Source organism: Neoarius graeffei, chromosome 23 (assembly GCF_027579695.1).
Source record: "Neoarius graeffei isolate fNeoGra1 chromosome 23, fNeoGra1.pri, whole genome shotgun sequence".
Classification (NCBI taxonomy): domain Eukaryota; kingdom Metazoa; phylum Chordata; class Actinopteri; order Siluriformes; family Ariidae; genus Neoarius; species Neoarius graeffei.
Genome location: NC_083591.1, coordinates 45,447 through 71,652, shown reverse-complemented (window position 1 = coordinate 71,652; position 26,206 = coordinate 45,447). Strand labels below are relative to the sequence as shown.

Below are 26,206 nucleotides of genomic sequence, written 5' to 3'. Positions count from 1 at the left end.
GTCGCTTCACCGCGGACCTTGAATGACACAGGCCCTGACTGCTGGGTGATGACTCTTGGGATCCACCTTGGGGTGTCGCCAGCAGTGTTTCGCAGGTAGACTTGCTCCTCGACATTGAACTGTCTGTCCAACGCCTTTCTGTCATGTCCTTCCTTCTGCAGATACTGCTTTCTCCTCACCGCTCCTTGGATGTTTGGTTTCAAAAAGTCCAGTCTGGTTCTGACATGTCTTTTCAAAAACACATCAGCAGGCGTCTCGCCTGTTGTGCTGTTGGGAGTGGTGCGATACCGTAGCAGGAAGTGAGAGACTTTGTCTTCAATGCTCTTGCCAGCTTTTTCACGCCAGCCTTGAACGTTGAGACGTATCTCTCGGCTAGGCCGTTTGTGGCTGGGTGCCTTGGGGCACCGGTCGTGTGGAGGATTCCATTTCTCCTCGCAAACTGCTGGAACTCATCAGACATAAAGGTTGTTGCATTGTCTGTGACAATCTGTTCAGGGACTCCATATGATGCGAACAGTCTCTTTAGTCTGGTGATGGTTGCAGTGGAGGTTATTTGTGTCATTTTGTAAACCTCCAGCCATTTTGAGAATGCGTCAACTACAATCATGAACATGTGGCCCATGAAAGGCCCTGCAAAGTCAATGTGAAGCCTCTTCCAAACATCTCCTGGAAATTCCCAGGGATGCAGTAGCACGTGGCGCGGCATGCTTTGCTCTAGCTGGCACGTTTCACATCCTTTGCACACTTTCTCAATGTCCATATCAATATGTGGCCACCAGACATATTGCCGTGCGATTGCCTTCATTTTCACAATGCCAGGGTGCCCACTGTGGATTTCTTTAAGCACGGCAGCTCTGAGCTTAGTTGGTGCAATCACTCTCGTGCTCCACAGCACACACCCCTGCTCCACAGAGAGTTCATCACGCTTTTTGTGGTATGCTTTCAGTTCTTCAGGAATTTCCTTTGGCCACCCTTCCATGATGAATCTGTGCAGTCTTGACAGCTCTGCATCAGTTCTCGTTACCTTAGCAATCTGCTTTGCAGTCAGCGGCACGCCCTCTAGATGTTCACATATCAGTGCGTCGACGTAGGCGGAGATTGCCTCTGTTCCCGCATCCTTGGTTTCTGACAGTGGCACACGAGACAACCCATCAGCATTGCCATGCTTCTCTGACTGACGATAAACAATGTGGTAGTTGTATGCCGACAGTACGATGGCCCACCTCTGGATCCGGGCTGCTGCCATTGTGGGGAGCCCTTTGCGTTCTCTGAACAAAGTCAATAATGGCCTATGGTCTGTGACCAGGTTGAATTTACGTCCCCAGAGGTATTGGTGAAACTTCTTAACACCATACACAAGGCTTAAGGCCTCTTTCTCAATTTGCGAATACTTCTTCTCTGCTGGAGAGAGTGTACGTGAAGCATACGCTATTGGATGCTCTTCTCCATCTGGTGTTGTGTGTTGGATTACAGCTCCAATGCCATAAGCTGAAGTGTCACAGGCAAGGGTCAATGGCAGGCTCTGATAGTCTCATAGTGTACTAACACTTTGTCACTTGTCAGGAGCTCTTTACACTTGTTGAACACGTCTTGCTCGGCTTTCTTCCATTTCCATGTGACTTGTTCTTTCAGCAGTCTGTAAAGTGGCGCTAACACAGTGCTTTGCTGTGGCACAAAACGGCCAAAGTAGTTCACTAGGCCTAGGAAAGCCCGTAGGTCTTTGACGTTTGTGGGTGTGGGTGCATCGTGTATTGCTCTCACCTTGTCTACAGATGGGTACACCCCCTTTTCATCCAGGACATGGCCCAGGTATTCGATTTGGGTCTTTCCGAACTCGCACTTTGACTTTTTCACTCTGAGTCCATTCTCTTGCAAGCGTTGCAGGACTCTGTCGAGGTTCTTCAGATGTTCTGCCTCATCTTTTCCCATTATGAGCAGGTCATCGAGGTAAACGACCACGTTCAGGTCCTTCATCAGACTCTCCATCACTCTCTGGAAAATGCTGACGGCAGAGTTAATGCCAAAGCAAAGACGATTATAAACAAACAAGCCCTTGTGAGTGTTGATTGTTGTGTATTTTTTTGACTCTTCATCAAGGAGCACTTGCTGGTAAGCTGAGGCTAAGTCTATTTTTGAAAACAACTTTCCACCACTCAGAGTCGCCAGCACTTCTTCACTGCGTGGTAGTGGGTATATGTCTGTGTTGGTTGCCTGGTTCACTGTCACCTTGTAGTCACCGCACAAACGAATCTTGCCATCTCGCTTGACCACAGGAATGACAGGAGCGGCCCACTCACTGTGCTTCACTGGACTGATGATGTTTTCTTTTTCCAGTCGCTGTAGTTCCTCTTCAACTCTTGCTTTCATTGCGAATGGCAAGGGCCGGCTTTTGTGGAACTTGGGCGTGGCGTCGGGTTTGACAGAAATTGTTGCTTTAATTCCCTTTAATGTTCCCAACTCCTCTTTGAAGACTTGACTGTATTTTTCTAGCACCTCAGGCATTGACTTGGGCTCTGGGGGCTGTTTTGCATTTTCACTGACCATTTTAATTGTTTTCCAGTCCAACTTAATGCTCCCAAGCCAGTTCCTACCACAGAGTGCAGGTCCATTGCCTTTCACTATGATTAATGGTAAGTCAGCAGTCTGATCTCCATAAGCAACTTTTGCCACGAACTGCCCTCTGACTGGAATGGCCTGGCCCGTGTAGGTCTTCAGTGTGACGTTGCTGCTCCCTAGTGGCACATCCGTGAACGACTCTTTGTACAGTGCCTCAGATATTATGCTAACTGCGGCTCCAGTGTCAATTTCCATTCGAACATTTCTCTGGTTTACGGCAAAGTTTGCTTTGAATACCTGTTTGTCTGTTTCATTTACACAGAACACTTCCTCCTCATCTTCTGCTTGCACATAACTTGCTACTCTTTGCTGATTTTTATTTTGCTTCCCTTTCTTCTCCCTCGCGGCAGGCTGCCACCCTCTGCATGCTTTCTGGATATGACCAACTTTGCCACATCTATAGCATTTAGCGCTTTTAAAGTAGCAGTCACTTGTGCTATGATTGTTCCCCTTGCACCTATAGCACGCTGTCTGTGCTGACTGAGAAGGCTTTTGTTTTGTTTTGTTTTCAGTTACCTTGTGAACAGACGATGTAGACGGTGGCTCGCCTTGCCTCAGCTGTCGTGTGTCTTGGTGGGGTGCTTCCATGTTGAGAGCGATCTCCTGGGCTCCGGCAAATGTTAGCCCATCCGTGGAAAGCAACTTGCGTTGGCATGCTTCATCATGAATTCCACTGACAAAGCCGTCTCGTAGAGCCTCGTCCAGTCTATCCCCGAAATCACATCTTGCAGCTAGCTGTTTCAGTTCAGCAGCAAATTGAGCTACTGTTGCACCATCTTTCTGAACACATCGGCGGAATCTGAACCGCTCAGCTATGACCAGTGGCTTAGGTTCATAGTAACCTGACACAATTTCCACGATCTCATCAAAAGTCTTGTCTTTAGGTTTCAGAGGCTGAACTAAATTTTGCAGCAGTCCGTATGTAGAAACACCAACAGAGCTTAGCAGAGTAGCTACCTGTTTTCCGTCCTCGACATCGTGCGCTTCGAAAAAAAGCTCCATTCGCTCGACATAGGCCGACCACCGTTCATTTCCGGGATTGAACTCGTCCGGTTTAGGGAAGTTTGCCATTTTCACTGCTCACTACAGTTAGGCTACTCCGTTTTACCTCGTCGCCAATTATGTGGTGTATTAATGACGAGACGGTTGCACGCATTTAACACCTTTACTGATAACTTGCATAACTGATACAACATGCCATGCTGGTAATGGCTCGCGCTCTCTGGCTCATCTGTCGAAGCATGCGCATATCACATGAACACACATGAAACTATGGTAAGCCCATAAGCTCAATATCCCACATTGTGTGAAAAGCAAACAGACTGCAGCAGTGCTATGGATAGTGATATTACACTATTTGAGCTTAAAAGTGCCCTCATTAACACCTCCAGTACTGCACCAGGTCAGGATGAAATGTGCTACATAATGTTGAAGCATGTATCCGATGTAGTGCTTAATAAGATAGTGGAAGTATTTAATAGAATATGGTCAGAAGGAAAGGTGCCAGCTGTGTGGAAGCATTCTCTAGTCATTCCAATAGCCAAGCCAGGGAAAGATCCTTCAAAAGTAACTAGCTACAGGCCTATTGCACTTACCGTACGTCTAATTTGTGTAAACTAATGGAGAGAATACTGGTTAACAGGTTAACATATTTTATGGAAAGCAAGGGGCTGTCTGCAGGATACCAGAGTGGGTTTAGGAAGGGAAGGTCTACTCTGGATGCCATGATTAGACTTGAGACTGACATTAGGAAAGCCTTAGCCATGAAAGAGGTTCGTGTGGCTGTCTTTTTTGACATAGAGAAGGCTTATGACATGCTGTGGAAGGAGGGCCTCATGATGCAGCTGAAAAAGCTTGGGGTGGGAGGGAAGCTTTTTAACTGGATATTGAGTTTCCTATTTGGGCGTACAATCCAGGTGAGGGTGGGGGCAGACATATCTACTGTGATCGAGGTGGAAAATGACACACCCCAGGGCAGTGTTATCAGCCCTGTGTTATTCAACATCATGATAAATGATGTATATAAGAATGTAAGCCCAGACATAGAGGTTTCATTATATGCAGATGATGGGGCCTTGTGGAGGAGGGGAAGGAACATTAACTTTGTGGTCAGTAATGCCGCTTTTCCACTACCAACGCGGCTGAGTCGGGCTGAGCCGTGCCGTGCTCAGTCGGGCTGAGTCGAGCTGAGCGGGGCTGTTGGAGTTGCATTTCGACTACAACCGCGCTGAACCATGCTGGCTGGAAGTGGGTGGACACATTGGGTGGAGTTAGCGAAAGTGGGTGGACGTCACGTGATGTCGTTAGGCGGCGCAAACAGTGACATCAGTGATCTTTTAAGCGGTAGTCTCATAACCCGGAGAGTAAACAATAAACATGGAGGACATGGAGTCGTTAGTGCTGCTGTGGCTTGTTGTCACCGACAACGCCAACAGATACTGGCAAGAGCGTATAGATGAGGCGAGGCGCATAAGGCTTCATAATTCTCGTAATTCGTAATTCTCCTTCTTCCGGGTTTACGGTGTTTACAGATCCCAGCGTGCTCGCGGGGCGTGTGTGGGCATGTGAGGACACTCCTCCTCACCAATCAGTGCACAGGGGAGTGTCTCCTCACGCCCCCAGCCTCACTCAGCTCGGTTTGGCTCGCTTCAGCCCCACTCCAAAACCGTGCGAGTTTTGGGGGCTAAGCAGGGCTGAAGCGAGCTGAGTCGTGCTGTTCTTATGCCGCTTTTCCACTACAAACGCGGCTGAGTCGGGCTGAGCCGTGCCGTGCTGAGTCGAGCTGAGTGGGGCTGTTGGAGTTGCATTTCGACTACAACCGTGCTGAACCGTGCTGGCTGGAAGTGGGTGGACACATTGGGTGGAGTTAGCGAAAGTGGGTGGACGTCACGTGATGTCGTTAAGCGGCGCAAACAGTGACATCAGTGATCTTTTAAGCGGTAGTCTCACGACCTGGATAGTAAACAATAAAAATGGAGGACATGGAGTCGTTAGTGTTGCTGGTCTTGGTTCTGTGGCTTGTTGTCACCGACAACGCCAACAGATACTGGCAAGAACGTATAGATGAGGCGAGGCGCATAAGGCTTCAAAAATTCTCGTAATTCTTCTTCTTCCGGGTTTACGGTGTTTACAGATCCCAGCGTGCTCGCGGGGCGTGTGTGGGCATGTGAGGACACTCCTCCTCACCAATCAGTGCACAAGGGAGTGTCTGCTCACGCCCCTAGCCCCACTCGGCTCGGTTTGGCTCGCTTCAGCCCTACTCCAAAACCGTGCGAGTTTTGGGTGCTAAGCAGGGCTGAAGCGAGCTGAGTCGTGCTGTTTTGAGGTAGTCGAAACGCGAGCCGTGTCGGGCTGAAGTGAGCTGAAGCGAGCTGAAGTGAGCTGAAAAAGGGTAGTGGAAAAGGGCCAATAGATAGTCGAAACGCGAGCCGTGTTGGGCTGAAGTGAGCTTAAGCGAGCTGAAGTGAGCTGAAAAAGGGTAGTGGAAAAGGGCCAATAGATAGTCGAAACGCGAGCCGTGTTGGGCTGAAGTGAGCTGAAGCGAGCTGAAAAAGGGTAGTGGAAAAGGGCCATAAGATCCAGCAAGCGATTGAGGCAGTTGTAGGATGGGCTGGTGACTGGGGATTTAGATTCTCAGTAGCAAAAACCTATTGTGAATTCTTTACAAATAGGACAGTTGCTGATAATGTTAAACTATACCTGTATGGGGAACCACTGGAAAGGGTGGAGGTTGCCAGGTATCTACAGTAGGGCTTTGGTTTGACAGAAGGCTCACATGGAAAGCTCATATTGATAAATTGGAGACAAAGTGCAAGAGAGTATTAAATGTGATGAGATGTCTGGCAGGGATGGAAAGGGGGGGCAAGCCGATCCTCATTAATGACACTATATTATGCTCTCTTGCGTTCAGCAATGGATTATGGTAGCTTTGTCTATGGATCTGCATCTGATTCTCAACTCATGAAGCTGGAGAGAATACAGTCACGAGTACTGGGGCTTTGTTGTGGAGCGCTTAAGTCTTCCCCAACAGGGAGTCTATGTGTGGAGTTGGGAGAGATGCCTTTAGCATTAAGGAGGAAGAAGTTGTCCTTAGCTTACTGGTCAAACCTGGAAGGCCACAACCAAGGGAATCCTGCTAAAAAAGTGATAGAGCCATGCTGGGAGTATGAGGTCAAAAAGGGCAAGGGATTTGGGTGGAGGGTGAGGGAATGGGTACAGGAAGCAGGATTGAAAGAGAGAATGGTTAGCCTGACAGTAGCTATATCACCAGTGCCACCTTGGTTATTCCCTCTACCTTGAGTGGATATGAATATATTGGAGTATGCAAAGGAAGAACAAGAGAAGCAGTATGTGGCTGGTTTTGCATTAGACCATATTTTGGGTGCATATGCAAGTCACGTTCAGGTTTATACAGATGGATCAAAGGATCCTGCATCTGGGAAAACTGCAGCTGCTATGGTTGTGAAGGGGATGGGTGTTAGTGCCTCCTGGAGGCTGACAGATGAGGTGTCTGTGTACACCACTGAGATCATTGCCATTATTAAAGCACTAGAGTGGGTTGAAGAGACTGGGCAAGTGAAGGTGTTAATATGCTCTGACTCTGCAGCAGTGTTGGGTAGCATACAGTCACATAGATCCTGTAGACTGGATTTATTATATGGAGTGTATTTATGCCTGTATAGGCTGAAGCAGAGAGGTGCCTCTGTATGTTTCTTATGGATCCCAACTCATGTGGGGATATGGGGCAATGAAAAAGCAGATGGCCTTGCAAAAAAAAGCCCTAGAGAGACCAGATCCACAGGTCGATATTAAGCTTAGGAGGGGGGAGGTAAAAGTTTTTATTAGGAGGGCCCTGACAAGGCAATGGCAGACCCAGTGGAACACAAGTTCCAAAGGCAGGCACCTGTACAATATCCACAGAGAGGTTGGGAGAGAAGCCACAGTAGGAGGGTGCAGGAGGGATGAAGTCGTCATTGCCAGGCTTAGAATTGGTCATACACTGCTGAACAGCACCCAGTGCAGGACTGGTAGGGCAGAGACAAGAAATTGCATGTGGTGCCCAGATCAAGAGGAAACGGTGCAACATGTATTGCTTTTATGTCCTAGGTACCAGTGGCACAGGGAGCAGTGGAAAGATAAATTGCAAAGAGCTGGATGCTCAGACTTTAGTCTAACTTCAGTTCTGGGATATGGAATAAAGCCAGGGGAACTGATCAGTGCAGGGCTATACGAGAGAATTTAAATGCACTTAAATGTAGGGAACTGTAGGTGGCGGTATGCGCCTGAAGGTGTAACCCGCCATTAACCGGAAGAAGAAGAAGAAGAAGAGAGAGAGTGTGTGTGTGAGTTCGCCCGCCCGCCGGTTGGTTATTTGTGAGCTGAATGTAAACACAGTGTAAAGCGGCTGCAGATTAAATATCCCACCGCAGGAACATCATCAAGTGTAAATAATGAAACCGCGCCACGGTGTAAATCTGCCTGCAGCAAAACATCTCTGAGTCACAGCGCGGAATTTTACTGGAATTTTTAGTGAAACGCAGAGAGACAGAAACAAACCGTTGTGAAGGAGTGAGCCAATCAGGTGAGACTTCCTGTGTTCTCGTTCTCCGGTCACGTGGGGAAGATGTTACAAGCAGACTTCAGTTTAATGTGTGTGTTTACTTATTTACTGAGTGTGTGTGTGTGTGTTTACTTATTTACTGAGTGTGTGTGTGTGTGTGTGTGTTCCCTCTGCAGCTCCTCTGCCATGCCGGTGTGTGATATCTGCAGCGAGCAGCTGGCATGTGACTCGGAGCTGAAGACTCACCTGCTCCTGACACACCTGGAGGGTGAGGTAAAGTGTCCACTCTGCCCACTCTCCAGTGTTTCTTACGATGAGCTGAACTTCCACATCAACACAGCACACAGCGAGACAGGTAGTCAACACACACCTGCTACAGGTGAAACAGGACCAGAGTGTGAATTGGAGACCGGAGCATGTTCATCCACTGTGTCCCAGTCATCAGAAACTCATGATGAAGTGAAAAAGCCAATCCGTAGACCTGCAGGTGAACCCAGCGGTCATGATGGAAAACCTGAAAATACTCAAGAAAATAAAATGATGGAGCCTTATGCTTCAAAACAGCGACGCCTGACCTCCCCAAGCAAAGGTGACCTTGAAATAAGACCTGTGTTTCAGTAAAATGCCAGTGTATGTGTTATTTATATATAATATGTGTGTGCATGTGTTATAGGCAGAGCATTCTCTTGTCCTCTGTGTAATCTGGTCTGCACTGACTGTTTCGTGCTGCAGGAACATGTGGAGCTTCACCTGGACTGTAGCCTTTCAGGTACACACACCTCTCCCTCCGGCCTCCCTCTTTATGGCTGTGTAAGCTGAGATGAAGGCGAGTGATTTTGGGGTGTTTGTGGTTTTAGGGGATTTTTATGGAGACCTACAATTTGCTCAGCAGCTGCAGGAGGAAGATGAGCACCAGAGGAAGGACGAAGAAGCAAAACGTGAGGCAGAGGAGTTCAGACAGCTACAGGTCAGCAGTTAGCATATCGTATACATCACTGTTAATAAATCAGAGGGTGTGCTCAAAATGGAGAAAATGCTGCCTCAGGAGGATGTATAGAGGTTTTTGACCCACGTGACCGTTGCCATGTCAACAAGTAGCCGGCGCCATTTTGACGGTCACAAATATGGCGACTACCGGTAGCGATACACTGTTGATCATGACGAAGTCTCATTGTCGAGTATTTTATCCGGCCTAGATGACGCGAGTAAGAAGCGATATCACCAGAAAATCAATGATGCTGGTGTACATGATCCGTACACGTTACCAGGCTATCTTTTTCTGGCTTTGCAGCGCAGGTGATCTTCCTGACCTGCAGTCGGGCGTGTGGGAAATACCAGGGAAAAAACATAAAAGAAAAAGGAGCGAGATGCAGAAAACACCTTCACTATCCAGCGACGTAGGGCATTTACAGGGCGAGCAGAGGGAGAGGTATTTGCAAAAATTGAGGTTAGCAGGCTTAGAAGCTTACCTGCTTCCACCAGGATTGTTCACTGACAGCTAAGGTTTGTTCACATTTTCATTTACTTTCGGTCCTCAGGATAAACAAAATGTTATTAAATGTCATTGAAATAACTTCTTAGTCTGTTGAGACATGGCCCGTTATAAGTTTTTCCTTTACTGTATTTACGTACTAGTTTACTGAGCTAGCGCGCTCGGGCAGGCTGGGAGCGAGCGCGCTAGCTCGGGCAGGTAGCTCAGGCGCTCACTCCCAGCCTGCCCGAGCACGCTAGCTCAGTAAACTAGTAAATACAGTAAAGGAAAAACTTGAGACTGAAAGGTTTTAACAGTCATCCAAATGACTGAACGTAAACATTGCTACAGTAACATACTAGCTACTGTTGTTGACATTAGCTAGCTTGACCTTCAAAATGGCGGACACCGGGGCGTCACGTCACCTGTGACGTCACGTCGAAATCCTCTATAATCAGTTTCAAGCTTATTTCCTGTCTTATGAGATGCTTTCACACGGCCCCGACTTGAAGGCAACATCAGTGTATGCTCAGTGCTTCCCATTACTCAGAAATCTGTGCAGCAGCTCCCTCAAGCAACAGGAAAAAATGGCAAATCAATGCGCGAGGCTACGTTGCCGAACATTTGGTTTGTCGACTGACGTTCCATGACGACCAGTTACAGGTTACCAAAGATTTTATAGGTTCCTTTGCACCGTCTCTCATAACTATTAAAGACACTGTAGGCTAAACAGTAACGGTGCGCTTCCTTTCCATTGGAGTTCTGGTTGCTAGTCAAATCAAATCAAGTTTATTTGTATCGCGCTTTTAACAATAAACATTGTCGCAAAGCAGCTTTACAGAATTTGAATGACTTAAAACATGAGCTAATTTTATCCCTAATCTATCCCCAATGATGAAGCCTGTGGCGACAGTGGCAAGGAAAAACTCCCTCAGACGACATGAGGAAGAAACCTCGAGAGGAACCAGACTCAAAAGGGAACCCATCCTCATTTGGGCAACAACAGACAGCATGACTATAATATTAACAGTTTTAACAGGTATAACCCTCAACTGTCCTCATGGGGCCGTCCTTCACAGGAGCGGTGCGATAAAACTCCGACCAGACACAGGGCACCAGGATGGATCAAGCAGGTCCGAGGGGCAGAAGAGGCCAGCATCTCAATCCCAGGATCAACGTGTAACTCAGAGGGACAGATTGGGGGGGGAAGAGAGAGAGAAAGAAAACGCGTTGTTAGGTATGCCCTAAAAATGACAAGTATTAAATCTGTGTGGTAGGCTCACAGAGACGAGAGTCTTTACATCAGGCATAATCAGGGCTTTGAACCGGTTCAAGGAACGAAAACGAAAACCGGGAACTTTTTCTATTTCACATGGAACAGAAACGAAACCAGAAACTTTATTATTTTTTATGTTCCGGAACAGAAACGCTTATTAAAAATAATGGTAACCGGTTAATACCGGTTTTTATTTCGTTCCTCAAAGTTTCCGTAGCCTACAAATAAAAAAGCCATTCTTCTCCTGCACAAGTTTCTATGACCCGCTGGGGTTCACTTCCTGTGTGACGTTCGCTGACTGAATGGAGAGAGCGGGAGGGTGGACTACTATCACGTCTCCATGTGATAAAGTGAGTAAGTGCATTACTGAGTGTCTGAGCAAAGAAGAGCCTGAACGATGCAACCTCCCTATTGGCTGTTTGTAAAAATGTATCAGTTGTTGCCCCTCCCACGGGAATCATCGCGGGCTCGAGAGACGAGACCTGACGAGTTAGTTCGTTGGTAGCAGAACAAAATGTCTGGACACAAATCGGGTTTTCAGAAAAGGAAAGAAAATAAACAGAGGGTCGAAAATACAAAAAAGGAGGCAGAAAATGCAAAACGAGTTTTAAGGTAGGACAAATGGTTAGTTTTCTGAGGCAGCCTGCCGTGGCTGCCTGCAGGCTTATTTATTATAGCCCATTTAGTTAAAATAGTTGATATAAAATGTTTATAGTTATAGTTATGTGATGGTTGTCCTGATTTAGACTGGTGTTTTTTTTTTTGGGGGGGGGGGGGGGTTGTGCGATGTTGCACCCGGGTCCAGATTAGGGCAGAACCAGCCCTGGCTACATTTCAGGTGTAGTTTGTTTTATGTATGTATGTACTTGCATAGATGTGTACTTGGTCTTCCAATATGGCGCCTAACAAAATCTCGCGGCGCGGTGACGTCATGCGGTAGCCCTCTATAGGGCCTGACTAGCCTTTGGTAGCACACTAAACGAATTCTCTTTCATTTTTGGCACTTTTTCTGTTTGTGTAGATGGGAAGACATACTGAGAATCCAAATCGCCAACATTTGAAATAATAATTGTTTTGAATTATTTCTTGTCTTATTTAATGAAGGTTGTAATAGAATTAGCCTACATTTGGCTTAAGCTGGATGAGACAGAGACATAATTTTATAGCCATTTGTTAAACAGCTGACAGGGAACGTAATTAACCGTTCCGGGAACGAATTTTTTTTGTTCTAACCGGTTCGGGAACGTCTATTTAATGGTGGAACCCAAAACCGGAAACGTTAAAATTCCGTTTCTGTTTGGAACGAACCAATAGGAAAAAAATTCTGGTTCAAAGCCCTGGGCATAACACACAACGATGGCATGTTAATATGGTTAAAAAATATCATGACCTGCTCTGGCTGGATGCTTGATTGGGTGATGGGAGCACACTCCTCAGCAATGATGAGATGCAGATGGGACCCTTAGGCCTGGCCAAGACAATTCAGTTACATTTCACCGGGTCTGGGACATGCGACAGAATGTCTGACGGCCGATTCCCTGCAGGCTACGATAGCCGGTTGAGGTCTCCACCCTCCACCAAAAGATTTCCTGTTGACTCCATGTAACTCAGAGGGACAGATTTGGGGTGGGGGGGAGAGAGAAAGAAAACACAGGTTGTTAGGTATGCCCAATGTCACCTGAATAAGTAGGAACAGTATACATATTGCACCGAGTACAAGCAGGGACTCCGGCAACTAACTATGACAGCATAACTAAAAGGGGAGAGCCAGAAGGTAACACAGGCATGAGGGAGCCCCGGGACATAAAGCAGCAGCCACTGCACCGTCAACAAACTCAAGTGAGCAAGCGAGTGGGGACTGACAGCATCCATACATCCCAGTTTACCAAAACACTCTGTCTGAGGATCCTCCAGATCTACACCTTTACCTCATAAACACCATTAACACAAGGCTTGACTAAACAGATGTTTTCAGCTGAGACTTAAACACTGAGACTGTGTCTGATTCCTGAACACTACTTGGAAGGCTGTTCCATAACAGTGGGGCTTTGTAAGAAAAGGCTCCGCCCCCTGATGTAGCCTTCACTATACGAGGTACCAGCAGATAGCCTGCACCTTTTGATCTAAGTAGGCGTGGCGGGTCATAGAGGAGCAGAAGTTCACTCAGGTACTGTGGTGCGAGACCATTCAGTGCTTTAAAGGTCAATAGTAGTAATTTATAATCAATACGAAATTTGATTGGGAGCCAATGCAGTGTGGATAAGACAGGCGTGATGTGGTCATATTTTCTAGTTCTAGTAAGGACTCTTGCTGCTGCATTTTGAACTAACTGGAGCTTGTTTATGCACTTATTGGAACATCCAGACAGTAAGGCATTACAATAATCCAACCTGGAGGTAACGAAAGCATGGACTAGTTTTTCTGCATCATGCAATGACATTAAATTTCTTATCTTTGCAATATTTCTGAGATGACAGAAAGCTATCCGGGTGATGTTATCAATGTGAGTTTCGAATGAAAGACTGGGGTCAATAATCACTCCGAGGTCTTTTACTGCTGCACGTGAAGAAACAGAAAGGCCATCCAGAGTTACTGTGTAATCAGAAAACTTACTCCTAGCTGCATGTGGTCCGAGTACAAGTACTTCAGTCTTGTCAGAGTTAAGCAGAAGGAAATTAATAAGCATCCAGTGTCTCATGTCCTTCACACATTCCTCAATTCTATTAAGCTGGTGTCTCTCATCAGGTTTTGCAGAGACATACAACTGTGTGTCATCAGCATAACAGTGAAAACTAATACAATGTTTATGAATAATATCACCCAGAGGTAACATATATAGAGAAAAAAGCAGTGGACCCAAGACAGAACCTTGTGGAACACCAAACTTTACCTCGGTACGTCTAGAAATATCACCATTTATATCAACATACTGATAACGATCAGTTAGATAAGTCCTCGCTTACGAATATTCCATAGGATTCAGACCTCAGAGTCACCTTTTTTACTGAGTGGTCTAGCAGCCTTATTTCGTGAATGGATCTGATCAACGGATCTGGGACAAAGTCAGTCTGAATATAATCTCTGTCTGGGATGAATGGATGAAGAACTCGTCTTTGGATAAAGGATTTGGTTGCTGTTACATGTTTTGAGGTAAGTCTTGTGCAGTGCCAGAAATATGTACATAAATGTATTTTTAACATTAGTGCTGAAAATTAAGTTTAAGACATAATATGCCAGCTAACTCCATAAGACAGCTGCAGATGTAAATGCTAGCTGCTAGCCTACTGTTGTCGGATATGAGAGATGAAAATGAACACATAAGCGTGCGTGGCCTGGAGAATTTCCCTGTTCACATTGGATGGTTTTCAAATACAGAAAACACCCGATCAGAGCGTTTTTTTTTTTTTTTTTGAAAGATAGAAAGCTGGCAGGGCCTGTACTAGCTTGCTTTTTAGAGCACAAGCAGGCTAGTATCAAAGGCATTAGCTAACTTTTATCATCGTCAACTAGCAGCTGTTTATTTCATATGTCGAGGGTGAAAAGGCGCTTGTTTTGGCGTTAGAAGCCAACGAGAATGCCAACGAACGTTATGTTTGTGTTTTTATTTTATTAACTGAGCGCGGTAGGTCATCTTTTTTTTTTGTCTGAAGAACTTCACTCGCGTCATTCATGATCAGCTATCAAGAAAGCACCTGACGACCTGTGTGTTTTTCTTGGAGAGAAGATTTGTTCAAAAACACTGTATCATACAAACATAAAAAAAAAAACATCCAAAGTGAAAATGGTTCTAGCCTACTATGCCATGCCAACACGAACCCCATGAATTCGAAAACCATGTACATTTTTAAATGTCAACAAATGCAGTTGGGTGTAGCCTTAATGATTTTTAGTGATGACGTGCCCTGATCCAGGCAATAATGTTGGATTTTTTTTTCCAGATGAGGGAGCTTAATGAGGATGATGCACAGTATGTGCAGCAGCTTGAATTAGGGCAGAAGTGCAGGTGGAGCTGGGCGTGGCTATAATTGGAAGTGAAGACTGAGGTGAAGGAGTGCAGTACAGCTTCCCGCTGTCACAGTATTTCAAAAAAATTGACAAAGCGGGCTACTGTAAAGGAGGGCTGAATTTGGTGTCCAGCCATCTACCAGTGCTGCTGGTAATGGGGCAGAGGTGGTGAAGAAGGATAGCATGGCGTGAAAGAGGCACATGGCAGAGCAGCATAAACGTGCCCTTGAACGGCTTGTTCGGGCCAAAATGTCTAAAAAATGATAAACTGGTCTGCTGAAGAAAGTGTCCAGTGTCACACTTCAAAAATTACTTTTTTAAATTCAAATTTTACTTTTTACTTTTTATACTTTTCCTTCCTTAATGGTAATGTAATGAGGTGTCAGATGCAAAACTGAAAATTGCAAAGCTAAAAATGAATAAATCTTGTCTTTGTTTTAAATGTTGTCTTTTCTCTTTATTTTCCTTGATCGCGTGCTGTTTAAAGGGGCCGGGGGGTTACCGGTAGTTTGTCACCTTTTTCAACCCTCATGAGTTTGCGGTATGTAAATAGTATACTATCTTATAACCCCATGACTGTAACAAAATAAATTTGTTTGATATAATTTGTGAGGGGGCGGCACGGTGGTGTAGTGGTTAGCGCTGTCACCTCACAGCAAGAAGGTCCGGGTTCGAGCCCTGGGGCCGGCGAGGGCCTTTCTGTGTGGAGTTTGCATGTTCTCCCCGTGTCCGCGTGGGTTTCCTCCGGGTGCTCCGGTTTCCCCCACAGTCCAAAGACATGCAGGTTAGGTTAACTGGTGACTCTAAATTGAGCGTAGGTGTGAATGTGAGTGTGAATGGTTGTCTGTGTCTATGTGTCAGCCCTGTGATGACCTGGCGACTTGTCCAGGGTGTACCCCGCCTTTCGCCCGTAGTCAGCTGGGATAGGATCCAGCTCGCCTGCGACCCTGTAGAACAGGATAAAGCGGCTACAGATAATGAGATGAGATCTGTTAGCTAACTCTGGTTTTGTTACACACTGTGTGTGTGTGTGTGTGTGTGTGTGTGTGTGTGTGTGTGTTTAGAGGCAGTTTGGACTGGATAATGGTGGTGGTTATCGTAAGCAGATGGAGAGGAGCATGGAGCGAGCTGTGTCCCAAGGTCGCATGACTCTAGCTGAGTTTTACATGAAGCGAATAGAGATGACGGAGACTCTGGCTGCAGGTTTGGATGACGGCCAAACCAGAACCACAGGTTCATAACCCTATAACTAACTCCTGTTGAAAAGTTTGGCTAAAACTAAATAAAACCTACACTATTTTTCTGTATGACACTGTTCTCTATAAACACTGCAGACAATTTTACAGTTGAGGCTGATTGCTTTAATTAACTGTTAATGAACTACTTAAATTTTGTTATCATTTCTCTGTGTGGTGTGTCTCAGGATTGCTGTCAGCACTGTATAATTTTTACCAGCATGAGATTCAGGACGGGGCCCGGGTGTGGCTGTGTTCTGAAGCAGACCACTTTTCCTCCTCAGATGGAGACCGAGGTTGGGGCTGTGGTTACAGAAACTTCCAGATGCTTCTGTCCTCATTACAGAGACTGGAACAGTACACCATGCTTCACACCCTGCCAGGCAATTCTCTCTCTCTCACACACACACACACACCAGTGTTAGGTGTGTGTTGATAATTTTACTGCACATCAGTGTTGTTGTTGTTGTTGTTATTATTATTATTATTATTATCATCAGTGACACTTCAGTATGTTTTCACTCCCATCAGTTTGTGCATAAATGCAAACCCCATTTCTAGAAAAGTTGGGATATTTTCCAAAACATAATAAAAACAAAAACCTGATTTGTTAATTCATCTGAACTTTTATTTAACTGACAAAAGTACAAAGAAAAGATTTTCAGTAGCTTTACTGACCAACTTAATTGTATTTTGTAAATATAAACAGTTAGAATTTGATGCCTGATAATCATCTAGGAGAAACTGCTATGCACATCTGAACAACTTCCTGTACTTCTAAACTTGTGCATCAGACTCATTTCCCAGCATCCCACGGGTGCAGGCTCTGATTGAGGCAGCATGGTCAGAGGGCATCGATCCCCAGGGTGCGTCTCAATTCAACGGGAGACTGAAGGGCACTCGTGCCTGGATAGGGGCCACAGAGATCTATGCTATATTTACCTCCCTCCAGTTGAGGTGTGTGTGTGTGTGTGTGTGTGTGTGTGTGTACATACTGTAAGTGATAAGTGTACACCATACAGAGTTAAAGTTACTGTAAACAGTGTTTGCCCTACTTGCTAACTTGCACAGACTTGACTGTAAAAGGATACAGAAGGGTCATTCTACGTCAATTCAACCGGGGCCCACGCACTTAGAATTCAGAAAATTCTGAAAAAATCACCAGATGTACCCATGTTACCGAGGAGAAACACTGTAAATTTATTTGAATGTAAGATGTATACTTTCCATGTTACAGCCAGTTTTACTGGGGGGTTTAATTTTGTTCAGACTTTTTTTTTTTTTGTCGTCAAAGTTCACAAGCCCATAGCTCAAGAACTAAACCCTGCAGGAGGCTCAAATTTTGCCTGCTGGTACATAAATAGGAATAGTATGTAGCAAAACTGTCATTTTGGGTCTGGATGATCCTGCATGGTCATAGCACTCCCTCAAAGATGATCAAAATGTTATTGGCGTTTTTGGCTGTGCTCTGTTTAGGCCTTCAGAAGACATATTTTTACCCAACATAGGCTCTTGATTTTTTCCCCTTATTGAGATAAGTAGAAACACACTCAAAAAAAGCAATAAACAGAAAGGAAACTCTATCAGTGTTTGAACAGAAGACCTCACAAGTCTGACAAATCATTTTGGATGTCATTTTCAGAGCACCATAACACCTTGTGGGAATATGCGCAGATTTTTTTTAAAATATTTTTTTCTTTATTCTCCATGATCCCTTCTTTTTAAAAACACCAATTTGGCTTGTCTTACTCGAATCTTTCTTTTTTATTTTCCACCCTGAACATGGGCAAAATGCACCATTGAGAGCAATATGTTTTCTATAACGTTAATGTAAAGAGTAAATAACCAAAGGCCAGTTTTGCCCTGACGTGATCACCTGAGAGTGCCTGTGCAGGGGTGGAGGGATCCTTTTCAATTTCAATGATTCAGTGATTTTAGGGGCACCTTTTGGTTACTCTCAATAACCACAGTTGCCCCTAAAATCACTGAATCATTGAAATTGAATCATGGAAAGTATACATCTTACATTCAAATAAATTTACAGTGTTTCTCCTAGGTAACATGGGTACATCTGGTGATTTATTTTTTATTTTTCCAGAATTTTTTTGAGACCTAAGTGCGTGGGCCCCGGTTGAATTGACGTGGAATGACCCAGAAACTTTTTTCCAGAGCGTTCTGTTTTAAAGACGTGGACTTGGAGACCGTTTATTTGACCTTTAACAGATGTTTCAACTTTTTAAGTATGATTGTAAAATCAGTATAAAAAATTTATGTATAATAAAAATGCCTCCTGATATTATGTTCTTTAAGCTGTTTTTGTTTGTTTGGGGTTGTTTTGGGTTTTTTTTTTTTTTTGGGCAATAAAACATCCTTGCTCTCTCCTCCCAGGGCACGCATCATAGACTTCCACCAGCCCACTGGTCCAGGTAACACACACCCACGACTGTTTCAGTGGGCAAAGAATTATTTTTCCCACCCGTCCAGCACAGGTGCCAGACTTCCACCCAGAGTAGTGAAGACGAACTTGCCACCGATCTACCTCCAACACCAAGGTGCCCTACATCACCCTGTAACACCCTTCTGTAGTACTTTAGTCTGTCCCAGACCTCTTCCCAGTCCACATGCGACTGTAGTGCACACATCACCCTGCAACACCCCTCTGTATGAGGTTTTACACACGTGTGTGTGTGTGTGTGTGTGTGTGTGTGTGTGTGTGTGTATATATACAGGTCACAGCCGCTCCATAGTTGGTGTGGAGCAGAGGAGGAATGGCAGTATATGTATACTGGTGTTCGATCCAGGCTGCTCTCCAGCTGAAATGAGGAAGTTTCTAGATCTAAACACAAGCTCCTCCCATTTTAATCGCCTGCGCAGGTTCCCCACCCACCTAAAACACCAGCAATACCAAGTGGTGGTGGTGGAAGGTGTGCTGTCTGAAGAGGAGAAACAGGTAAAAACACCTGTCTGAAAAAAAACCAGTTGTGTGTGTATTTTATATATATATATATAAATAAATACAGGGCTTTCCCGAAAGTGCAGATACACTGTGCTCCGCTGTGCTGTACGACGTCAGCACCCCGCTGTCATTTGCACGCCAAAAAAATTTCAATACCATAACTTGAACAATGCGGAGTGCTCTCCGCACCTAAATATCTCCTATTCCCCTCTGAAAACGGGTAATAACTATAGAAATGGGAAGATATTGTAATATATAGGTCTAGACTATCCTGGGATTCGACCCAGAAGTGAAAATAAAGGGTTTCACTGTGTGCACTGACTGCCATTCATAACCATACATAAAACCACATTCTAGGCGCTGGTCACTAGATGGTGTTGTGTGATGTGACCTCGATTCTGTTCCTGGCCTCCTAGAATTGGAAAATAAAGAGGTGTGCTACGAAGTGTCTTCATTTCAAATCTAATTTTGCCCCTTGCATATTTGACAAGGTAAAAAACAGCAAATTAATCGTGTTGAATTGTGCGACCTTCCGGGCTGGGCTCCGCATCAGTAGCACTGCTCTTTTGTTTTTTTTTTTGGGGGGGAGCCCTGATTTATAAAAAAATAGTGTGTGTAAATGTTAAAGGAACAGTCCACCATATTTCCATAATGAAATATGCTCTTATCTGAATTGAGACGAGCTGCTCCGTACCTCTCCGAGCTTTGCGCGACCTCCCAGTCAGTCAGACGCAGTCAGACGCGCTGTCACTCCTGTTAGCAATGTAGCTAGGCTCAGCATGGCCAATGGTATTTTTTGGGGCTGTAGTTAGATGCGACCAAACTGTTCCGCGTTTTTCCTGTTTACATAGGTTTATATGAGCAGTGATATGAAACAAGTTCAGTTACACAAATTGAAACGTAGCGATTTTCTATGCTATGGAAAGTGCGCACTATAATGACAGGCGTACTAACACCTTCTGCGCGCTTCGGCAGCGCATTGATTATGGAGCTCAGATATCAATGCGCTGCCGAAGCGCGCAGAAGGTGTTAGTACGCCTCTCATTATAGTGCGCACTTTCCATAGCATAGAAAATCGCTACGTTTCAATTTGTGTAACTGAACTTGTTTCATATCACTGGTCATATAAACCTATGTAAACAGGAAAAACGCGGAAGAGTTTGGTCGCATCTAACTACAGCCCCAAAAAATACCGTTGGCCATACTGAGCCTAGCTACATTGCTAACAGGAGTGACAGCACGTCTGACTGCGTCTGACTGACTGGGAGGTCGCGCAAAGCTCGGAGAGGTACGGAGCAGCTCGTCTCAATTCAGATAAGAGCATATTTCATTATGGAAATACGGTGGACTGTTCCTTTAATGAAGTCTGAATACAGCAGCACAGTGTGTTCTGATTGGGAAAAATAAATTTAAATTGATTGGCTGAGAATAATACAGTGCGTTCTGATTGGCCAAGGGTGTTGGCTAATTAACACTGTGTCTGTAAACATTCAGTCCCTCAGTCTGAGAGGATAAATCAAACCTTCTGATTTCATCTTGTCATCTTTTTTTTAATTTAAACATTAATGGATGATTTTAATGATGATCTAATTAGATTTACAGAATCTGGCTTTTGTGAAATTATACTTTTTTTGTATTAAATATTAATATAACTGATCTATTTAACAAATCCAAAATTGACCCTGGATCTGCCACTTTCAGATCGATGATCATGATGCAGTTTTACCCTCCTGGTTCTCATGTGCAGAACAAAATCTCAGACACAAAACATTTTTATTTTTACCAACTTTATTGGACTGTTACAAAATAAACATTAAAAAAAGAAATAAACATAAAGTAAGTCAGCCCAAAGGGGAGAACGCGAACGGGCAACCCATGCGAGGCGTTTCCCCGAAGGTATAAAAGAGAAAAATCATACAATTAAAATTAGACTAAATTGATCTGTGGCAGCCACAGTCACGGTACACAGACCAAGTACATGAAAAGTCTGTATTATAGGTGGAGGTCAGTAATTCAAAGTACAGCTCTAACAGGGATGATTTAAAAACAGGGAGGCTCCGGAATTTATCCAGGGAAAAATATTTACATGCATAGTTCCATGGTTTAACAATCCTATTGAAGAATGAGGCCTGATAAGTTGAAGTTCTGCAGTGTGCAGGTTTTAAAATTAATTTTGGATTTTGGGCCCTAGACCGGTCATGAGTTACAAAAGACACGTAGAGGTTTATGTTCAAATCTGTTTGGCCATTAATGCATTTATATACAAAGACTAAGTCTCTAATCTCCCTATCATAAGTCAGAGGAAGCAAGTGCAGGCTTCTGAGTCTGTCTGTGTAAGTAGCATCCCCAATACGCTGTTGTAGTATCCAACGCGTTGCACGTCGTTGGACTCTCTCTAACAGGCTTCTAAGGTTGACACTAGCAGGGGACCATACTTCAGACGCGTAACAGAGCTGTGACTTGACGAGCGACAAATATAAAGTCCTCCTCACTTGAATTTCCGTCAGCAAGGGACAGGATCTTTTTAGAAAGCCAAGCATCCGGTTAGCCTTGTTGACTATTGAGCAGACGTGTGAATCCCTTTTAAATTATTTGAAATAACCACGCCCAGGTCTTTTTCTTCGTCAACTCGTTGAAGGCACATGCTGCCCAGGTGGTAGTCGTGAATGATTGGAGTTTTTTTTTTTCGCGTGACGGTCAATATTTTGCACTTGTTGGCATTATACTGCATGTTCGATTCACAACTCCACCCCTCGGCATTGGCTAGATCGCGCTGTAATTGCTCACTGTCTTCAGATGTCAGGATAGTGCGAAAAAGTTTTGTGTCGCCTGCATATAGAGCGACTCCACTTTCTTTATCCACGACCTCGGGAAGATCGTTGATAAAAATAGTGAAAAGCACAGGACCGACCAGGCTGCCCTGAGGCACACCGGAGGTCACGGGCAGAGGCTTAGAGGCCGCGCCGTCAATTACCACTCTTTGTGTTCTTCCCCCAAGATAATCTCGAAACCACTCTAGCAGACACCCATCGATACCGTACCGTTTCAGCTTTTCGACCAGGATAGTATGGTCAACACAGTCAAAAGCTTTTGCGAAGTCCAGATATAAAATGTCCTTCGACTTTACTGTAATCAGAAACACAACTCGTCTCACATGGTCAGATTTCTTACACTAAACTATTCTTAGAGTAACAGCCAAATCAGTTCATACTGCAGTTAATTTGATTCGGAATAATCATGTTCTCACTCTGTCTCTAAACAATGTGTAGGTTGTTCATGAATTTCCTGCGCATCAGTATTGAAGTAATGTTTACTAACTGATGTATTAAAAACAGGGCTTTGAACCAGAATTTTTTTCCTATTGGTTCGTTCCAAACAGAAACAGAATTTTAACGTTTCCGGTTTTGGGTTCCACCATTAAATAGACGTTCCCGAACCGGTTAGAACAAAAAAAATTCGTTCCCGGAACGGTTAATTACGTTCCCTGTCAGCTGTTTAACAAATGGCTATAAAATTATGTCTCTGTCTCATCCAGCTTAAGCCAAATGTAGGCTAATTCTATTACAACCTTCATTAAATAAGACAAGAAATAATTCAAAACAATTATTATTTCAAATGTTGGCGATTTGGATTCTCAGTACGTCTTCCCATCTACACAAACAGAAAAAGTGCCAAAAATGAAAGAGAATTCGTTTAGTGTGTTACCAAAGGCTAGTCAGGCCCTATAGAGGGCTACCGCATGACGTCACCGCGCCGCGAGATTTTGTTAGGCGCCATATTGGAAGACCAAGTACACATCTATGCAAGTACATACATACATGAAACAAACTACAGCTGAAATGTAGCCAGGGCCGGTTCTGCCCTAATCTGGACCCGGGTGCAACATCGCGCAACCCCCCCCCCCCAAAAAAAAAACACCAGTCTAAATCAGGACAACCATCACATAACTATAAACATTTTATATCAACTATTTTAACTAAATGGGCTATAATAAATAAGCCTGCAGGCAGCCACGGCAGGCTGCCTCAGAAAACTAACCATTTGTCCTACCTTAAAACTCGTTTTGCATTTTCTGCCTCCTTTTTTGTATTTTCGACCCTCTGTTTATTTTCTTTCCTTTTCTGAAAACCCGATTTGTGTCCAGACATTTTGTTCTGCTACCAACGAACTAACTCGTCAGGTCTCGTCTCTCGAGCCCGCAATGATTCCCGTGGGAAGGGCAACAATTGATACATTTTTACAAACAGCCAATAGGGAGGTTGCAACGTTCAGGCTCTTCTTTGCTCAGACACTCAGTAATGCACTTACTCACTTTATCACATGGAGACGTGATAGTAGTCCACCCTCCCGCTCTCTCCATTCAGTCAGCGAACGTCACACAGGAAGTGAACCCCAGCGGGTCATAGAAACTTGCGCAGGAGAAGAATGACTTTTTTTATTTGTAGGCTACGGAAACTTTGAGGAACGAAATAAAAACCGGTATTAACCGGTTACCATTATTTTTAATAAGCGTTTCTGTTCCGGAACATACAAAATAATAAAGTTTCTGGTTTCGTTTCTGTTCCATGTGAAATAGAAAAAGTTCCCGGTTTTCGTTTTCGTTCCTTGAACCGGTTCAAAGCCCTGATTAAAAACCATTTTTGCTCACACTTGACTGTTACAATGTACAAACTTTACCTACATTCACACATTTCACACACAAACATATTTATATTTTTCTCTTGTTTCAGGAGCGTCTTATTAACTCAAGAACATTTCATGCTGAAAAGATTCCTTGATGTTTCTGTACAAATCAGCGTGTTAAAATGGACATGCTGAACATGTGTGGTTTTGAGTGAATATCATGTCTTTACTCAGATAATAAACTGTAGTAATATATAATTTTTTTTTTTTTAAATCTAGTACCATAGTTTTTACTTTTTGAGTAGTTTTTATTATTGCTTTTTCAAAATATTATTAGAGAGCCAAGTGCTTAATGCTTGGAACCTTCTTTTCCTCATTTAAAATGTTTTTTCTTTTTGTTTTGTTGTTTTTCTCCCATTAAACTGATTGTGAACTGGCGGTGGTGGTAGACATGAAACTTGGTCAGTTTTTTTACACACACACACACACACACACACACACACAATATACAGTTTTTTTTTTTTCTTTTTAATTGTTTTTGTCCTGTTTTGTTTTATGTTGTGCATTGTGGTATTGTTATTTTTTGGTCTTGTTTCAGTAAATGTTTAGTTGTAATGTGTCTGTAGATAGGCTATTATTATTATTATTATTATTATTTTTTTTTTTTTTTTTTTTTTTGGTCACCTGCCTAGGGACAACGGATGAAAATTAGCGGTTATGCTAACTCCGGTGTCTTTTACACTATGTATTTTATACTAATGTTCATTAAGATGTAATGTCCCTATCGAATAAACTAATAAAATAAAAATATATTTCAATATCTTCACTTGTGAGGAAATTGATGAATTGTTTTTGATAAATTTGGGAACTTTTTGTTTGTGCCAATATAATAAAAAGAAACTCACATGTTGGCTTGAAGATATGAAGTTTATCTTCTTTGTTGAAAAACTCCCATTTTTTCAGATGAAATACATTGTGGATCTGAGTGACATATTCCTGTCTCCAGACTCTTCTTCCACACACACTGTCCACAGTATTTTTCACTTGTACTTGAGTATTCTTTTCCCTATATAATTTAATTAGTTACTTTTAAAATTAACATCAACAACTACACACAACAGAGTGACTTGGCAACCAAAATTCTCTCAAAATCTTGTTTTTAAGGAGGCAAACCTGGTGGCCTTGTTTGTTTACAAATTGTCTCAGTTCCTTGCTGGCGCAGATGTTTTATGTCTCTGAAGTGTCTCTTTTCCAGTTTTTCCATGTTTGTTAGTATGGTTTATTTATTTATTTCCCCCCCCCCTTGTAAATATACATGAAGAATATCCAGTGAAGTTTTGGTAGCCTTTCGGGTGTTCAACACGTCTTTCTCTTTCCTAGCGAACACAGAAATGATTGTGTGCATGTGCAACAGAAAAGCTTCTCATTGGATATTCGTGCTCTGACATGACATGTCTTAATGTACAGCAGGGGTCTTCAATCCTATCCGCAAAGGGCCGGTGTAGCTGCAGGCTTTCATTACAGCCAAATTGGAGGCTCACTTGATTGTTGACTGGAGACGAGGGTGAAATGATTAAACAAGTGAAATCAGGTGTAGCTCCTGCTTGGTTGGAATGAAAGCCTGCAGCCACACTGGCCCTTTGTGGATAGGATTGAAGACCCCTGATGTACAGTATCGTAACAATATTGCATGCTTCTTCTCCATTGGGTAGAGTGGTGTAATACATGTAGGATAAGTGATATGCTATCAAATCGAATGAATGAAACTGGCTATAAGGGAATAGAACACATTTTTATTCTATCAAAAAAGTGTCCGGTGTATATATAATTCCCAATATTTCACTCCGATGACGTCACTCCCAGTGTTCTCCTGGTGACTAGATGTGCATTTGTCAAAATGGTGAACCAGTTCAAAATTAAAATTATTTTTGATTAACTTGTGTATTTATTTTGTGGATGTGTCCATATAATGTAAACATTACATGGTAGCACAAACATGAAGTTTATCTTTTCATGTTGAAAATATTTTCACTCCTTCACTTCACTCATTCCTGATATCTTCAAGTGGTGAATGTATATAAACTCCATATCTTTACACAACTGTGTAATATCTATCTAGCTTATAACTTTTTATTTTTAAATTAAGTTTTCTATTCTGGTGCCTTGATGTCTTCTCGCATGTTTTCCTTTTATAACGTTCCCATTTTGCTTATACTTGCACCAAATTTTAGACACAGCTAACTGGGAACAACCAACATCTTTTGACACATTCCATGTTGGATTTCCTTCTGAAAGGAGTTTTATAATTCTCTCTGTTGTTTCAGTTGACCTCCTTCTTGCTGGGGCCATGTTTCCTTTCAGTCAGCCAAATCCCACAGTTTGATAAAGGTCTGAAAGCACTCTTAACTGCAAACTCATTTCTATTTTTAGATTTGTGCTGGAACTTGTTTTAGAAATGCAAATT

General features: G+C 43.6%; 1 protein-coding gene across 3 annotated transcripts; it reads left to right on the top strand.

The window, feature by feature from the left end:
* Positions 1–7,950: 7,950 nt before the first annotated feature.
* zufsp (zinc finger containing ubiquitin peptidase 1) lies at positions 7,951–24,562 on the top strand. 3 transcript variants are annotated; one of them, XM_060905529.1, is made up of 10 exons: positions 7,951–8,197; positions 8,353–8,765; positions 8,850–8,945; positions 9,034–9,143; positions 15,993–16,161; positions 16,352–16,546; positions 16,958–17,120; positions 18,552–18,715; positions 18,893–19,113; positions 23,850–24,562. In XM_060905529.1, exons 2-10 carry the CDS (start codon positions 8,363–8,365, stop codon positions 23,895–23,897), a joined length of 1,569 nt encoding a protein of 522 aa, XP_060761512.1. In that variant the 5' UTR covers positions 7,951–8,197; positions 8,353–8,362; the 3' UTR covers positions 23,898–24,562. The 3 variants fall into 3 exon arrangements, with proteins under 3 accessions (XP_060761512.1, XP_060761513.1, XP_060761511.1); XM_060905530.1 differs by having other exon boundaries at positions 8,189–8,265; positions 16,448–16,546; XM_060905528.1 differs by having other exon boundaries at positions 8,189–8,265.
* The last annotated feature ends 1,644 nt before the right edge of the window (positions 24,563–26,206 follow it).

Excerpts from the sequence above, each read along its gene's own strand:
- zufsp (XM_060905528.1), top strand. The coding sequence starts at position 8,240 with ATGTTACAAGCAGACTTCAGTTTAAT. Across the intron at positions 8,766-8,849 it reads CCTGACCTCCCCAAGCAAAG|GCAGAGCATTCTCTTGTCCT; the intron begins GTGACCTTGAAA and ends CATGTGTTATAG. Across the intron at positions 9,144-15,992 it reads AGGAGTTCAGACAGCTACAG|AGGCAGTTTGGACTGGATAA; the intron begins GTCAGCAGTTAG and ends GTGTGTGTTTAG.